This window comes from Macaca nemestrina, chromosome 2 (genome assembly GCF_043159975.1).
Source record: "Macaca nemestrina isolate mMacNem1 chromosome 2, mMacNem.hap1, whole genome shotgun sequence".
NCBI classification, from domain to species: domain Eukaryota; kingdom Metazoa; phylum Chordata; class Mammalia; order Primates; family Cercopithecidae; genus Macaca; species Macaca nemestrina.
Window position 1 is genome coordinate 160,948,653 of NC_092126.1, and position 18,584 is coordinate 160,967,236.

At 37.4% G+C, this 18,584-nt stretch overlaps 1 protein-coding gene across 1 annotated transcript in view; it reads right to left on the bottom strand.

The window, feature by feature from the left end:
* Nucleotides 1-5,509: 5,509 nt before the first annotated feature.
* The window catches only part of SLC49A4 (solute carrier family 49 member 4), an 89,440-nt gene continuing 76,365 nt past the window's right edge, over nt 5,510-18,584 (bottom strand). Inside the window, exons 8-9 of the mRNA XM_011722091.3 lie at nt 12,760-12,942; nt 5,510-6,165 (exon numbers count right to left, since the gene is read on the bottom strand). Coding sequence (XP_011720393.2) covers nt 6,050-6,165; nt 12,760-12,942 — 299 coding nt within the window. The 3' untranslated portion in view covers nt 5,510-6,049. The remainder of the gene's footprint in view (nt 6,166-12,759; nt 12,943-18,584) is intronic.

Below are 18,584 nucleotides of genomic sequence, written 5' to 3' on the forward strand. Positions count from 1 at the left end.
CTGCGCTCAAGCCTGAGTGACAAAGTGAGACCCTGTCTAAAAAAAAAAAAAAAAAAAAAAATATTGCACAAGATTATTCTTTTGACTTCTGTTTTCTACAATATTGTGTGCCTCTGCTAAGACGGAAGCCAAGCAAGCCCTGTCGAGGAAACTTATATGGATTTTGTAGGTCGGTTATTCACTTTCTTTTCTCACAGTACAGGGAGCTTAGTTCATAGTGTTAAGAACAGAAATTGTATTTCCAGTAAGAAAACACAATAGTGTATATTGGAACTCAACACAATAGTGCATATTGGAGCTCACTTTTGAACTTTAGAATATGATAGAGCCTGACGGTACATAAGCAGGTCTATGAAACATCTATATTAACCACAATATGCTACATTTGGCAGATTCATCTGGGAGACAAATAAGGATCTCAGAAACTCATATGGTCCAAGAAAGAGATTGCTAGGTGACTTGATTTTAAATGCCCCCCGAGTTTTTAGACATAGATATGTAAATGCATATACAAGTTTCCTCTGAAAGAATGAATGATGCTTCCCTCCAGAGAGAACAGATTAAACAGCATGTTTGTATGGAGGTAGACTTTACTTTCTATTCCTGTGCTATTTTATAATAGTTACACACTCATGTATTTCTCATGTAATTTTCAACACTTTAAAAGAATTACTTATGGCTAACACATTGATCATTTAGGGATAGAATGCTAGTCTAGGAGCCGAGTGATCTGCCAAAACCTGGCTGTGTCATTTAACCTAAAAGGTTCTCTACTGATTTGTAAAATGAGGTGGCTGAATTAGATCATTTCTTTGATTCTATGATCCTTCTGGGTAAATGGGAAAGCCAATTTGAATTAGATGAAGTCTAAATTAAATAGTACTTTAAAAGAAGTATCATTTTCTAACATTAAGGTAAACTGACAGTTTCTCCAAGTTATCCTTGCCATTTTGTTCAAGGTTGCAGAAGCTGCCTTTATAAATCAGAAGAATTTATAAAGTAGGGAATGCGAAGAGTTCTGTGATATTTGGGTTTATTTTCTGGTATCCCCTTTGGCATCCCAAGCCTTACAATGTACTATGTCCAGCAAGCACGTTTAGAGTTAAAATAGCTTGATGTGTTTTGATCATTTCATCAAAGCTACTGAAATCAATTCTATTCTTTCATTTTTTAGCTAGGTTAAAAAAAGTTTAATTCTCCCTTGTTGAATGAACAGAACAGCTGGGGCTGGGTAGCTTTTTGTTCTCTCTTTTTGAGAGTGGGCTAAGATGGAAAGCTACTGTGTGAGGCATATCAGATTCTAGAGCACAACCAAAAGACCACATAAAGCAATTAGCCCATATTCTAAAAATGCAACAAGTAATAACTATAGAAACTTGTTAGAGACCTTTGTAATTCCCATTTCAAGGAAATACTTGAACTTCTAAGACTTAGATGTGAGAAGACCTGTTAAATCTTTATGGAGCACCTGGACTTACTCATGTTCTGAGCTTGCTAGTGTCTTGTTCAGGAGAGGAAAGACTGGGCGTATGGCCTTACTTCCTACTCACAATGAGAATGGATTTCTGCCAGGGACCCTGGGGAGGGGTTGAGGGTGAAGAAGCCTTTGTCAGAAAGTCAGTTCAAGAAAGTGGAAGGTCTCAGGGATAGAGCTGAGGTCAGATTCATCCAAGGGTTGAGAAAGGTATCTGACGAGTCAGAGCCTCAGAAAATCATAAAGTGATCTAAATCCTGACCACAAACAAATGTAAATCAGAGACTGAGGGCCATGTAACTGCCTGTATCACTCCCATCCCCCTGGTCAGAGATGACACCCTCAAGGGACCCCTAAGGGCCTTTGTATTAGTTCCTGGAAGCCTCTCCTAAGTTTGAGGTTCCATCTGAACCAGAAGGACACATGAGGAAATGAGAGCTCGAGAGCCAAGCTGTCTGCTGAGTGGGCAGGCCACCCTGCCTCTGCTGAGCACAAAGCCCCCCAAAGCCCACTGTAAAGCCCTGTTCTAAGACCGCCCAGACACGTCCCCTCTGAGTATTGCTCACATTTCCTAACAGACCAGCACACTGTCTGACAGTAAAGAAATAAACTATCTTGTCTCTTCTGCATGAATATAATTCCAAATCAAAGTGGAATTGCATTTTTCTCCTATATTCATAAAATAAGTTTGATAAAATGTTCTCATAGTTTCCTGCGTTTCTTTTTTAATATGACATTTTCTTCATATCACAGCTTTAGTACTTGCCTTAATATGGCAAAATGGTAGTAATTTCTGTACTGATTTCAGGGACAAATGCGCAATGTGATTTTTTAAACACTAATTTAAAGCAAATTTGCTAAGCATTTTTATTCAGTCTTGAGCCTAAAGTGAAGCTTGTACTTACGCAAACAGTAAGACGAATGCCTGGATTTTAGTAAAACAGTAAAAAAAAAAAAAAAAAAAAAAAAACTAATTAAAAGTTAAGTAGATGGGGATTTAATCTCTTCAATTTAAAATCCCTTAGCTTAGATCTCTCATTAGAAGGCCTTCATAAAAACAAGCTGTAAACATTGTCCATAATTAAACACGAATATATGATCTATGAAAAAACTTGGCCCTCAGGCCATATATATTTAAATATACAAAATTCCATTTGTATTTGATTCTCTCGTTATTAGCTCCATCCTCCAGTGAAACGCATTTGTGTGTACAACTGTCTTGTTCCTATACCTCCACCAGGGATCATATTAAAAAATGCTTCTTCCCATAAACTGTGAAGTATTAATTGATAAGCCACAGGGAACTTGCACTACAGCATGTCCTTACCAATTCATAGTTTATGGGACTGAATTATTCATCGGCATCTTTTTACATGAAGTCATTGCAACCCAAGAGCTAAGAGCTGTCAGAGCACCTACAGGATAGTGATGGAGAAAAAAGAATTTTACTTATAAACCAAATAGTCACCTCAACTTAATCCTTGTACTTCCCATACTCAATAATGGAGGCTTACTCTTAAGCCCTATCATTTCTGAACATGGAAGGTATTCATGCACACCCAAAATGGTCTAAATTAAGCTGCAATTCTGTGAGGTAGGAAAAAAACGCCTGGTTTGGGAGTCAGAAACTGTGAGCCTCAGTTGTACTTTACCTCTCTAGAATCATTTCTATAAATTCTAAAATGAGGGTTTGGATTAGTGAAGGGTTAAGATTTCTTTCAGCTGTAACATTTCATTAGGATTCTATAATGGTTAGAAAGTGTAAAGAAAGCAGCTGGTCTATTTTGATGCATGATAGAAATAAAAAAAAGAAAATATGATTTGCAATATTCAAGTAAACAATGCGTAATCTTCTCCCCACCCCCAAGCCTTTTGGTTCCCTTCCTGTCAGGTTTGGTATATGAAATTTTTGATCACTTAAAACAGCTGCAGTTTGTAATTAGAACAATTACCTGCTGGAGGGGTAAGAACATACAAACAAAATACAGGGACTCATCTCACCTCATGTATTCTAAAAACAAGAATTCTGAACAATGCAAGAATTTTTAATCACTACCCACTTGGGATGTTTTGAACTAATCAGTCATTCAGGTAATACTTTTAAAGTGTTATTCTACTTTGTGTTAAAAGAAGAATTAAGCCTGGTGTGGTGGTGCATGCCTGTAGTCCCAGCTACTCGAGAGGCTGAGGTGGGAGGATCACTTGAGCCCAGGAGTTTGAGTCCAGCCTGGGCAACATAGTCAGATCCTGTCCCTTAAAAAAAAAGTGCAATTAACCATAATTAAAATGTTCTACAGAAGAAATCTTACTATAGCAGAACTTTATACCATAACATCCTCAAACATAATAGTTCTGACTAAAACCAAATACCTTATAATTCTTCCCTCTCCTTTCTGCATTCCCTCCGAAGAGGAAGGGGTGGTGCTTATTTAGCATCTGGTTCATGGTCTGTGGATATCCTTAATGGCTGGTTTTGAATCATTTTCAAGGAGTCTGCCTTCTTGGCCTGGTATGGTAGCTCACACCTGTAATTCCAGCACTTTGGGAGGCTGAGGTGGGTGGATCACTTAGGAGTCTGAGACCAGCCTGGGAAACATGGAGAAACACTGTCTCTACTAAAAACAGAAAAATTAGCTGGGCGTGGTGGTGCATGCCTGTAGTCCCAGCTACTTGGGAGGCTGAGGCGGGAGGATCACCTGAACCTGGGATGTGGAGGTTGCAGTGAGTTGAGATCGCACCATGCCACTGCACTCCAGCCTGGGTCACAAAGCAAGACCCTGTCTCAAAAAAAAAAAGATTTCTGCCTTCCTTTTATTTCATTTTTATTTCAGAAGAATGACAGAATTAACTGGAACTAAGTCTAGCTTTTGTTTTTTTCTTCTCTTTAGCAAGTTCCTTAGTTCCTTCAGTCCTTCTGCTGTGAGCAGGGTGTTTATAAAGACAGATGATTTAAAGATGACTGAAGACAGATGTTAAATTTGAATGGTTTCTTACTTCCCTAGTTTCACAAGTTAGGGTCTTAGAAGTTGCCAAGCAACTTCTAAGGATGCTCCTCTGGGACCGAGGTAAGTTAATGCACAGCCTTGTACTTGCTAAGGGGGAGGGGAGAGAGACTTGGGGATCTGCATATGGGCGTGTCATGGCGTGCACAGGTGCAGAGAGGAGCAGGGCCCAGTGTTGCCCAGCTTTCCTGAACCATACTTCACCACCTTGGCTAGTAAGAGCCACTTGCACTCTGTCCAGAAAAACACAAAAGTATATATACTTAGCTGACAATGAAGGTACAATTTCAAATGAGGAAAAACAAGAAGAGGGGCTGGAGGAAGCTGAGAATAATAAAGGTATAGTAGTATTCTTGACTTTTTGGGAAAAGGGTTGGTTTCTGTGTGTGAGGGGAATGATGTAAATATGACTAGTGGTGATACCATACTCCCACTGCAGCGTATTTTACGTCACGGTGAAATCTGTTTCTGAGAGCTACCCAATGTGGAACTCTTACTTTTTAAAAAGCTATCGTCTGTAGAAAGAAGATAGGTACTGGCAAAACACTGCCCTCTCAAATATGCTGACTCCACAGAGAACGGAGTATTTTACAACCTAAGCTGAAACACAGGATGTAATTCAGAAATCATTCCACAGGGCTGAAAGTTTCAATGTGATAAATTATTATTTTTAAACTAGGGTCACTGAATAAAACCTAACCCTGGTAAATAATGGTTGGCTCTGGACGTTACATCTCATGCCACCATATACAGGCAGAAGACACAGTATGTCTATGTGACTTGTCATTTCATTTGTAACAAAGTGCTAGATCCTAATGGAATTACATTTTTCATACAATATTTAATGTAATTATATTAAACATTTAGTCACCCTCACATAATTATTTAAGGGCCTAGTAGATGAAATTGTATTTCACAGAAACAAGGATAAGTTGAGATGGAGACACAGTGCCTATGCTCGGAAGTCACTGGAAAGCACCTGATCACCATAGTAAAGATGGCCAAGGGCTTCTGACCTGATTAAAATAAGGAGTCATATAAGAAATGGCTTTATTAGAAAAAATGTAGTGTACACATGGCTAATTTCTATCATCGATATACCTCTTGGCTATTTTATCATTAAAATTGGATACAGGGTTTGAACTTCTTTAGAAGTTAGTGGCATATCTTCCTATTCTGATATGTGACTTAGGGAAGGCGTTATCTTCATGTGATAGACACCCTTTATTTCTTTTCATAATTACAAGTCATCAGTAGTTTAGCACTGGCACAAAACAGAGAGAGTATTACTTAGGTAGTGCTTTATGTGTAAGAAGTCACACTTCCAACCCCAGAATCAGGCACAGGTATGCCATCTGTAGAGTTTTAAAATCCCCTATTATCACTCAAGTCTCCCATTATTATTATTACCTAGTAGTAATTAAATTAATGTGATAATCTGTAACCTAACAAAACCTCTGAATGAAGTTTCTTTCTTCTCCCTCTTTTTCTGTTAGATGTGCAATTCCGAGCAAATGTGCAGTGTGCAGTATTGATTTCCAGCCTCCTTTTAAACTCCTTCAAGTCTGTGCTATTAAACGGAGACAACCACATCAAGATAGAGTCTGTCATAGGATTCCCTGAAGCACAGAATGAGGAGGAGACTAAGCAAACACGACCCAGGAAGGCACCAGTTGAACCAAGACAACTCTGTAAGACAAAAAACATGCAGTTTTAAACATTCATGTATCACCAGCAGACCACCACCTGTATGCCGGAAGGGGTCTGCTCTGCATTGAAAAGTACTTATAATAAATGCATCCTGGAAGGCCTAGAAACTGACTTTCAATAAACAGTGACAATCTGGAGACTAAGTGATGTGTGTAATATATGACGGGGCTTCCATGTGGAATATTTTTAATCAATATTGTTCATAACTTTTCATCAATTTAATCCACCTTGACTTTGGTTACAAAATAAATTACTTCAAAGAAAAAAATCAATCACCTTTAAATGTTAGTTTGATAATTATTTTTTAAGTGCCCTCTATCACATCACCTGTCCCTGTTTATAAACAGCTGATGGATTAAAAAGACAAATACGAAAATCACCTGAGTTTTGGGATAACACTTGTATATACTTTGGATAGAAGTATCTATTTCTCAGCAAAAACATTAAGTAGAAATCACCGTAAAATAGATTAGAAAATATATTTAAAAATAAAACATACAAAAAAATCAATCATAATTCTGCCCCCAAAGAGATCACTATGAATATTTTGGCTTATTTCTTTCTAGTCTTTTTCTATACCAGCATGAATGGTTATGTATGATACCAATTACTGGAAAACCTATAGGCATCATCTGAATAGGCAATTCTGTTGTTGTTTGATTTAATGTGTCAAGAACATGGTTCTTCAGAAATGCTCTCATGAATTCAGGACTCTCCAACAAGACAATCTTGAGCCATTTGCTACCAACACACACTGACCACTGTGGCTGCCTCTAGCTGCTTCCTGGAGCTCCGGGGACCCTAGGGCTGTGCATCTGTTCAGCCTTCCTCTACCCCAATCCCATCTGCCAGTTAATCCCAAGGCTCTGAAGTGAATAGCTCCTTGGCATAAAGAGGTTGGTAAAGGTGGTGGGGACAACGTTTCTAGTTTAATATCCATTCAGCAGTTTCAATTAAAAAAATAAACGAGGAAAATAAGCTCCTTGGTGCCTTTTTTCTTTTTTGGTCACTGTTATGGGTTTGTATTTTCCCTTTGTACTTCTACAAAATGCTAATTCTGCCTTAATCTTCAAAAGTCATCCTAAAGATTTCCACACTGCTGCTTTAGTTTAATCCATAATTCATATGGCTAAAGGAGCAATTTATGCTCAGGAACGGAAATCAGAAGACTGACTGGCAAGAAAAGGTGCTACAATACCTTTTTTTCTGTAATATGCTCACAAATATAGTCTCCCCACCTCTCAATTACTATGTTTTAAAAGTCAGACATGCTATTCTATAGCATGTAACAAAGACATGTATTTCAATGGTATTTTTATGCAAAGTTGTTTTCTCTGCTTTACTTGGATTGAACATAGTCTAAATACTCAGAGAAGCTGTGATCTATGAGATCTGGTCTTCATTCTCATGTTTCCTGAAATGACACACTGGGCATTTTCTGCTTTTATGTTGACTATAGAACCCCTGGATTTCTGATAATTTTACTAGTCAAAAAGAAGTAGTAAAAAATTAAAAAGCAGTAAAATATAGACAATAGCATTTTGTTTGTATTAAAAGGGAGAACTTGGACTTCAGGGTCGAATTTCAAGCAACAGATAAGTATGGTAATTGACAAAACGGTTTACAACAATGACAGTTGCTAAATCTTAGAGACTGTATTTTATGGGGAACGAAAGCAACACACATAGCAACAATCAGCTTGTCCTTGCTTTTCTTAAACTGAGAAACTTGTCAAATATTGCCAAAACAGACCTTTTATTTCAGAGTTATTATTAGAATTGTAAAATCATTTCTTCTACATAGCTTCAGATGAAATCTCTAAAAACGTCTCATAATTGCTCTTTAGCGCCATGGTTTGTTGACTGGTTTTTACTGTGTTCCTCTCTCTGAAAAGTCAAATCCACTTCTCAGTAAATGCACTTGTCTCGGTCAACTGCAAGTGTTCTTTGAAATTATTTGCCTTTTTAGAAAGCAAAAGGTCAGAGATAGAGGAACCTCTACATTTTCCTGCTGAAAACCATTCACATAAACCACTGTTTAGGCGCTCTAATAAGCAAGGAAATAACTTGCCTAAAAATCTAATTTGACTTGGCAGTAGCAAAGTCAACTGCTGTCCTTTCTGATCCTGATGTAGATGAACTAACAGAATCCTGAGCCACTGACATTTTCGTATTATAATTCTTTTCAACTTTTAAAAGAAGCATGGTTTTCTAATACTCCTTCCCTTTGCCTTTCACTAGATAAAATATAAATCCACACTTGAAGGCAGGCCCCTACAGTCTGCCCCATACTTCGCTGGGCCACTATTGTCTACTACACAGCAGTCGCAGTACTCATTCTGCCAACTTACAGTTTAGACAGGTGCTCGACCTTACTCAGTGAAGTGGGCTCTGCACCAAATGATGAGGCTCTGTTGGGACTGAATTAATTGGGATTTTGCTCATCCTCTTACCTTATTCTTCTGGAAGCACTGTTGTACTTTTCACTTCATCTTTCCCTTCAGTGACGCCATGCTTTCGGTTTCTACCACTTATAAGTACTTGTCTGTTTCCAGCTACCATCCTCCAGAAACAACTCCCTATTTTCTTTTATGATGATTTAATAAGATTGTTTCCTTTCTCACTCAAGGTGAGCAGCCAGCTGACCCCATGATTTCCCAGGATAATGCCCTGCTATCTTCATTCCACATCAATTACCCTGTAGATTTTACCATCACATTCCATTATTCTAATTCTTAGATATAAAATTACTTCTCACTAGTCCACATCTGTTGAACCTGCTCTTTGTTTTCCTGGTAACCATTAGTCAACGCCTCCCACCTCTGCCAGGCCCCTGAATCTTTTGAGTGACAAAACAGCTTCACATTCATGGTCAGCCACTTTAAAATGAAAGGACTGAGATAAAAATCGTGATGCTTTTAGCCAAAACCCACTGCAAAGCTTCTAGAACAAAAAGTAACAGACAACACAAACTTCAGAATATTAAACAGAATACATTTCAGAGCACATAAAGGATATAAGAGCATTCTCAAATTGATTTTTCTATGTAACGTTATTAGAATAAAGCATCACCATGCTATATCAACTCAATGAGATTCTCAAAACAAACACAGGAAGCAACTCAGTTTTACAAATATGCTTATATTAGGGAGCAAGTAACAACATTTTTTTTGAAAGTGACCTTGAAAAATCCAAGTCAGTAAAACTCTAAAAAACTTCTGATAAGGTTCCAGGTACCCAAAGCAGAATTGAAATAGGACGTGGAGACCCTGTGACCCAGGGGTCCAAATAAGCCAGTGGCATTGGTAAAGGAGCCTGAATCAGATTTGCCCTCAATGACTGCAATGGCTCTAATCTGCAAGCAAATCGCCAGCAGAACCTAGCTTGCTAGGCAAGGCATTCTATTGCGGTCATTTTGGGGTTAGTCTGTATAGCCCTAAAAATTGTCTGATGTATTCACTTATCAGATAGCACACTGTAGGGGGAAAAACCCTAGTCAGGAAGTTTAGTACTTCCTTGAAAAGTGACTTAAAAAACCACAGATCCTTATGATGATTAAAATTCAGGACTTCTAGGCGGGGTGTGGTGGCTCATGCCTATAATCTCAGCACTTTGGGAGGCCAAGGCAGGTAGATTGCTTGAACCCAGGAGTTCAAGACCAGCAAGGGCAACATGGCGGAACCCTATCTCTACAAAAAACACAGAAATTTAGCCAGGTTTGGTGGTGCATGCCTGTGGTCCCAGCTACTTGGGAGGCTGAGGTGGGAGGATCACTTGAGGCTGGGAGGCTGATGTTGCAGTGAGCCATAATGGCGCCACTGCACTCCAGACTCGGTGACAGAGCAAGGCCCTGTCTCCCCCTATCCCTAAAAAAATCAGGCCTTCTAATCACATAATAGTTGAATTTTGACATATAATTAACTTGTGGGTGAGTTTTCAAGTTTCAAAATAACTGAATAATGACGTATGAACACTAGCTTTAATGGAAGGGGATTCAGTTTATCATATAAAATGTTTAGGGTACTAGGCTGCAGAACTAACAGTTATTGTTAGGAAACAGTTTTACAGAATTTTTAGATTTGCAATTTATGTATAATCATACCTCAGACCATAAAGAATGTGGACCTCTGCTGTAGGACTTTTAGGGCAAGATCAATTAATCCTACTGAAAACAGTTTCAACACAGATTTCATGGTTTTAGTAACTTTAGCCCTAGAGAGATGTGGACGATGTTTTCGTGTATTCATTATGCACACTCATAGATACACATATAAAAGCATTTCTTTGCAATGGAAGACTAGATATTTAAATTCCTAGCATCAGTCAGCTAATTATCTAGAAGAAACAAAACAAACATTGGTGGGTGCCAGCTGTGCCCTGGACTAGGCTCTTTCACAGGTATCTTCTCATTAACTGCCTAAATGTCAAAATTTAATGAGACCTTTTTCCTGGAAACCACCTTGGTGGATTAAAATTAATGATTATTTAAAGTTTCATAGGGTACTATGCTCACTACCTGGGTGATGGGATCATTTGTGTCCCAAACCTCATTGTCATGCAATATACCCATGTAACAATCCTGCACGTGTACTCCTTGAATCTAAAATAAACATTGAAATTATTTAAAAAATAAGTTTCACTTTTGTTCACAATAGTCACAAAGTTTAGGTGGAAACTTTTTAACATCTATATAGACATGTATAAGAATACATGGTCAGAAACCAACCAAAAAGAGGGAAGTTTTGTTTCTCCCAGCTAGATGAATCCTTGATTATATCAGAAATGGGCAGAAATAGTACTAAGTGTTTCTTCTGCTCCTTCTGCCAAAGAAATAGAATATCTGCTTGTATCTGGTCACTATGAATTTGCAAAATGAGGAATGAGCACTGACTGACGTCAGTTCCATTTAATTCACTCCAGATACCAGATGCTGTTAAACAAGTCAAAACTGCAGCAGGACCCAGGAGAGTGACAGAGATAAGCTACTAGCCAGGCAAAATGGTCAGGTGTGCACGGAGCTCTGTTGCAGTAAGACAGTTTAGGGCAGTTTCCATTATTGGTGTCTTCCCTGCCTTAAACTGATCAATAAAAATGTGTTTGTTATATACTAGAGACCATAAGCAAAAGATGTATTGGGAGATAACATTATCTGGCATCTGCTGTTGTTCTTTTTAAATACTGGGAGGACAAAACTCTATTTCTAGCTGACAGAAAAAACCACGCTCTGCTGGGCGGCACCGACCACTAAGCAAAGCTGTGCCCACCGGCTGGAAAACTGCTTCTACCATCCCAGGGGGCATCACAGCCATCTCCGATGCTTTACCAGACAGACAGGCAATAAGCCACTTAATTTAAATTGTGATATAACTGAAGTGGACTAAAGCTGATATGTAACGATTGTCAGACCACGCTGTTGAGAAAACTAATTGGAAGCAAAGAACCTGATTCCTGGTGACGGCGCTTTTCCCAAATGGAAGCACGTGTTTCCAGGACAACAAAGAGTGGTCTTCTGACTTCATTAATATCACTCTCCTTCATATGACAAACCAAACTTGTATCAGGTTTAGCAAAGACCTACTTTACCTGTATTACTGATTGACAGCAACAATCTAATGCACTATTCATTATATTAAGAAATTCATCTATCCTATGGACACTTTGTGCTGGTGGGTGAAAGTGCTATGCCAGAAGTTGTCCAAAACCCAGGGAGGATTCTGTTTCACACTGGCTTTGCAAGTTTCTGGCCAGGTGCAGCGACTCATGCCTGTAATCCCAGCACTTTGGGAGGCTGAGGTGGGTGGATCACTTGAGGTCAGGAGTTCCAGAACAGACTGGCCAACATGGTGAAACCCCATCTCTACTAAAAACACAAAAATTAGTCAGGCATGGTGGCATCTGCCTGTAGTCCCAGCTACTCAGGAGGCTGAGGCAGGAGAACTGCTTCAGCCTGGGAGGCAGAGGTTGCAGTGAGCTGAGATGGTGCCACTGCACTCCAGCCTGGACTGGAGATTCTGTCTCAAAAAAAAAAAAAAAAAAAAAAAAAAAAAAAGTTTCAAAATTTGTTTTCCAGTCAAGGAGGTTAGCATGGTTATTATTTCAGTTATAACCCTGTCAGAAACATTCCTATAAACAATTCGGCCTCTTGGAGGTTGCATTTTAGAGCATTCCTTACATTGGGTGACTTCCTCTCGTTCATCAGGCTTTAAACTCCATATACACCCCTAACATTAAATTACACCCTGTGTTAAGAGAGATTCCATGTAGTTTTTAAAAAGCAATACACCAGAGGTTCTCAATGAGAATCGGCATATTTGAATCACCTGGGTTCCAGCCCCGGTTAATTAATTCAGAAACTTAGGGGCGGGGAGTACAGGGCCGGGCCAGGGAAAAGCGAGGGTGCACTTGAGCTAGAATGCATTTTAAGAAAAGCAATTGAGGAATTTTTCTTTTACTGGCAATGCAAGCTCACATTAAGTAATTTGCCTTAGAGACTTCTCCATATAAAAACTTCTATACTGACCCAAACTTTTCTTGTAACACATTTAGACAGTAAACAAAAAATCAAATTTCTTACCTGTGTGATAAAATGTGAGAAAAAATAAAAGTACTCCCATAAATATATTACTTAAAAAAGTGACAACTCCACAAGTAATTCCTTCTGGGACTGGGTAGACAGTTTCCACAAAAAGCTCAAAAAATATAGGTACACTGCTATTCAAGAACACTCCCAGGAGAATACAGGAGGCATACAACGTCACTAAAATAAAAACACAAACATTTTAGTTTCACGGTAGTGGCCAGGCGTCATATCGACAGATCTTTGGGGTGTTCTCTTTCCCAAGTATTGACTCAAAAATGTCTTCTCTTTTCAAAGGTAGTTGATAAAGTTTGACAAAGTTTCACACGTCTGCCAGCTCTCTGCTGTGGTTTTCTGGAGTAGACACAACCCATTTTATTGCTGGATGGGTACCAGTTTATTTCCTTTATCTTTCTGGTGGATTATTCCAGAGCACAAAACAATTTACCACTATCATATAATTAAAAGGATTCTTCTCCTGCTTGGTCACACTCCTTCAGACTCGTTCCATAATTTTAGAAAGAGAATGTAAAATCTAAGAATAAATGTCAGAAACATTAAATGTTACTGAAAATTACATATTTAAAGAGATTGGTTAATAATTGCTTTCAAGCACAAAATAAACATTATGCAGTATGTAATTTCTTGAGAAACACAATGGAATTAGTCCTCAATTTTGGAATGGGTTTTAGGTCAACATTTTTTTTTTAATGAGTAACTTTTCTGAAACACAGAAAAAGATTCCATCCAGAAATGTACAATTAATAGTGACTAGGATCCCCAATCAAACCATAAAAAGTCTATTAACACTATTCTGTGGCAAAATCTATTGAATAAGGATGTTATTCTTATAAGAAAGTCTGGGGAAATATACTACAATTAATTTTATCATTGCTACTACTGTCTCTCTATAAACCTTTGTTAATTTTAACTTGAAGGTGAAAACAGAACCTGAAAGGAAAAAATGATACCCTATTTAGAAACCTAAAACATGTCTCTATATCCTAATAAGTATATCATATTCACTGATAATAATGAGTAGAATTTATCCTAAGTTTAAGGTTACAAGGAAAATATTTTTAATAAAAATATTTGTTAAGGAAAAAACAATCCTGTATGGGAATTGCAGAAAGTAAGGAAGTTACATTAAATCTGTTATGTATTATTCACACACTCACAGAACATATCATATTACCAAAGTTTACCACAACTGATGCAATCATCAACAGTCCATGACATTGTTGAAGGGGTAAAAAAAAAAATAATAGTATACACTGATTTCTAATAGAATTTCTCTAATTAACCTCCACTCTTGCTTCCCCCTCCAATTACATTAGTCTTTGGGGATTATAAAATATTTAGTATATTCTGATAATACAAATAGTTGGTAATTACTTTGACTGTTTCTTTGAATAGAAGATTGATATGGAAATAGATAACAAAAGAATCACTTAGTGAATAAAGAACATACTGCTGGCTAAGGCAGTGACCAAATTATGTTAACAATTACTTGGGAAGCATCTGATAGCTATGATAAATACCATTTAAAATGTGACATAATTTTCAAGAGATTCTTAAAAACAAAACATAATACTTCATGTTCACTATATATCTGCTAGATATAGATCATATAAATCATCACATTTTCTACTTACATATGACTCATTAGTGGTACATTAGGAAATCTAGGGATGGAATATCACTGGTGGCTTCTATAGAGTATTGTATTTCCAAAACATTTTAGAATAATTTATTTACTATTATTATTATTAAGATGGAGTCTTGCTCTGTTGCCCAGGCTAAAGTGCAGTGGTGCGATCTCGGCTCACTGCAACCTCTGCCTCCCGAGTTCAAGTGATTCTCCTGCTTCAGCCTCCTGAGTATTTGGGATTACAGGTGTGTGCCGCCATGCCAAGCTAAATTTTTTTTGTATTTTTAGTAGAGATGGGGTTTTGCCATGTTAGCCAGGCTGGCCTCGAACTCCTGATCTCAAGTGATCCACCTGCCTCAGCCCCCCAAAGTGCTGGGATTACAGGTGTGAGCCACCGCGCCCGGCCTAGAATAATTTATTGATCAAGCTGGCATGACGGCTCATGCCTGTAATCCCTTTGGGAGACTGAGGCAGGATTGCTTGAGCCCAGGAGTTCGAGACCAGCCTGGATAACATGGTGAGACCCTGTTTCTCCAAATGATGATGATAATAATAATAATAATAATAATAATAATAATCAAGTTATTTTTTAAAATAAAAATTTGTTGATCAGTCAGTGGTAGTCAGAGGAAAGAGAACCATTGACCCAAACATAGATGCGCCTAAGAGTTTAAAACAAGAAAATACTGAAGTAAATAACAGGAAAAAAATCAAGCTCTTAAGGACCACCAAGTGCTACTTCTGAGTAAAGATTCCCAAATTCCAATGGAATTAGCTGTTTTTAGGAAACATGTTTTGAAACAATACTTTCTACATTTTTATTTCTGAAGGAAATGTACTCCTACATATAATTTATAATCAGACAAATTAAAATGTAATAATTGAAAAATAATTACAATCTGGTTAATAGAATAATTCTATGTGGTAAAATAATAAAAATATAGTAAGAACACACTGAAAGAGAACTATCAATATAGAGTCTCGAAAAGAGAGATTTGATTTTAATGATTTTTTTTTTTTTTATCAAGCACGGTACAAAGAAAGAGGGATGGGATGTGTCGGAAGAGTCTAGTCTCTTCTGACACATCTCACGGGGAAGCAGTGGACTCTGTCTGAAAACCCTGAGACCTCAAGACCATACAACTCCCTTGGCCCTCATTTCATGCTTATTAAGAATCGTTGGATTTTGGCTTTCTATGTATCTAAATCCTGGGAGGAACTTGGAAGATGAGGGATAAATAACTGTTGTTGGAAAGATACAGTTTTTATTGTGGTTAAACATTCCTGATGGAACTGTAAATAGTTCATCTTCTGGTGAGTAATTTGGAAATGTCTATCAAAATAAATGATGTAATTACTCTTTGACCTAGCAATTTCATGCCTAGGAATTTATCCTACTGCTATGCAGGTATAGGTATACAAAGAACACTTACCAAAAAAAATGTAGTATGAAAAGATTCAAAATAAGCTAAATAACTCCCAATGGGGCAGGGGGGTGTTGGTTGGTTAAAAATTTATAAAACATCCAAAGAGATATTATACAATTAAAAATGAGGCACCTCTGTATGTATTATAATAATATTAATAACATCTAAGATACATAAGTGAAAAAGGTGCTGAAAAGTATGTTATATTAAAATAAAGGACACATACACATTATCTGTCTGTAAATACACAGAATTCCCTAGGAGAATACAGAAGAAACTGGCAATCAGATTTGCCTTTAGAGAGGAAAACTGGGGGTCACAAGAGAGTAGCGACTTTTCACTCTATACTCTTTTTCTACTATTTGAATTTGAATTTTTTTACTATGTGTATAGCTTAGTTAACAGAATTAAAAGAAATTTCATGATGAGCAAATGAATGGACAGTGGGCACAACTCCACTTCATGTGAGTTTGTGAGCTGATGAGCTCAGAATTGGTTATCACCAGGTGAGCTGACCCAAAGAGCTGATGTCTATACCCAGGAGCCACATAACATAGCCTTGGCGCAGAATCCTTGACATGAAGATTCCCACTTCATTTGTTAGAATTCCTATATATGGAGGACAAATGGGCTACTATATGTAGGATAAATGGATGATATAACTTCAGAGGCCAGTAATCAAAAATTAGGTATTTTCATTCAATTGTCTCAGTATTGGTGTTTGCTTCTTTATTACTATAAAAGTAATGACCAAGAGGTTTTTATTACACTGGGTAGACATGTGGAAATCACTTGTTATTGCAATAAGTAAACAATCATAATAATTTACCCAGGAAGGGGTTAGATTAAGATCTTCATCTTCAGAATGGGGGAAGGTAGTTGTGTCAGGACTGATTTAATATATTCCAGTGTTCTGGGGCATGCATAAAGCAGATGCTGATTATTCCAAGTCTGAATTTGACTTCCATTTGAGTTTTCAGTTTAGAGTCTCATACATTCAGTGGGTGAATGTCATCTATTAAAAGTCAGGCAGACAAGATAATTTCCTGCTTGTCATGGAGGGTTCAAACTACATGATCATTAAATATTTCCATAACTTTGTATAATACTGATACTAAAATTATAATCAACTGCCTTTCAATTAAAAATTCAAGGTAATTCAGCAGAACAAACACAACTCAAGTGCTGATGCAGACTTTTTTTCTAATAAAAAGCTAATAAAATTTCATGGGCCTACACTTTAAATTGCAAAAAACAAAGTCCTGTGCAGCACAAACTACAGTTAAAAATGAATGTATTTCAAGCACATGACTTGGATCATAACCCTGAAAGTACTCCTTCCCACCCTTGTTCCTGCAACAAACCAAATTACTAAACTTTAGGGAAATAAAACTATGTATGAATACATTTTTATTAACTATAGTTACACTAAAAACTTAGGGGATCAGTGGTCATAAAACAAATCACAGATAAGAATAAGAACTATTATATCAACATCTAATGAGATTCTCAAGGCAGCAGTAACAATTGCAACTTCATAATCTTGGATTTATATAATTTCTAAAAATATTTTAAAAACTGCTTTCGCATATATTATCTTATTTGATTATCCTATCAGCTCTTTGAGGCAGGTAAAGTATTTTACAGTTGAAGTGACCAAAGTTCTGAAAGTAAAAAAACAGCTTATTTAGAAACACTGTAAATTAGCAGTGCTAACAATATGATTAAGGCCTACAGACTCTCTAGCATGTTTTCTGCCAATTCACTGTGTCAGAGTGAAAAAAAAAAACAAAAAATAACAAGGCCTGGTATTTTTTAATCCAATGGTATTGACACAAAAGGCATATTTCCCAAATCCGTATTCAGCACAAAAGCTGGAAGTGACTGCACATTATATGACAGAACCAAAACCAAAGAACATCAAAAGGTTACAAACAAAAAGATGAATTTTAATCATGATAAATATAAAACTGGCCCCAAATGTCTAAGTATAGAAGAGGGAAAACTTAGCTTAAGCCTTTCTTCAAAACGACTTATCAGATATGTATTATGTGGAGGCTGCTATGTTAGAGCAGTAAATACCTCAGATCACTCTTACTCTAAGGAACAGGATGGACACCTGCTGCCCCAGCAACTATTTATATGCACATTGTTAAGATGATAATTATATTCCTCTCTCAAAAAAAAAAAAAAAAAAAAAGCATGTCTAACCAATAGAAGCAACAGCTTTGGTGCTGAATGCAGCAGGAAGTGTGCTAAATTCTAGAAAAATATTTTAAGGAGGACCCTAGCAAGCTATGATAAGTTTAGAAGAGAGTGATCCGGCAGGTCAGTGGTGTGGAATCCACATCCGATGAGGAATGGTTCTAAGAATGGTGGTGGTGGTGGAGGGGGGATGGTTAGATTAAAAGCTAAGGTCAGACATGACAGCTGTCTTCAAATGTTTTGAGGGCTGTCAATGGAAGAGAAAGGGAGTAGACTTGTTCTCTGCGAGCTTTGTTGCTTCAAATCAGTTATAACTCACTGGGAGGATGAATGTTCTAGGCCCCAGAGCTAACAACAAAACAGGTAATGTCTTCTCTTGTGGGAGATATTCAAGTTGTAGACAGATGAACATAAACCTGGGATGTGATAGAAGAGATTCACTTACTGAATGATAAATTATATTAGATGATGCCTAAAGTTCATTTAAGTAGATCAATAACAAATTTAAACATATGTAGGGAGGAGAACTTAACCAGGAT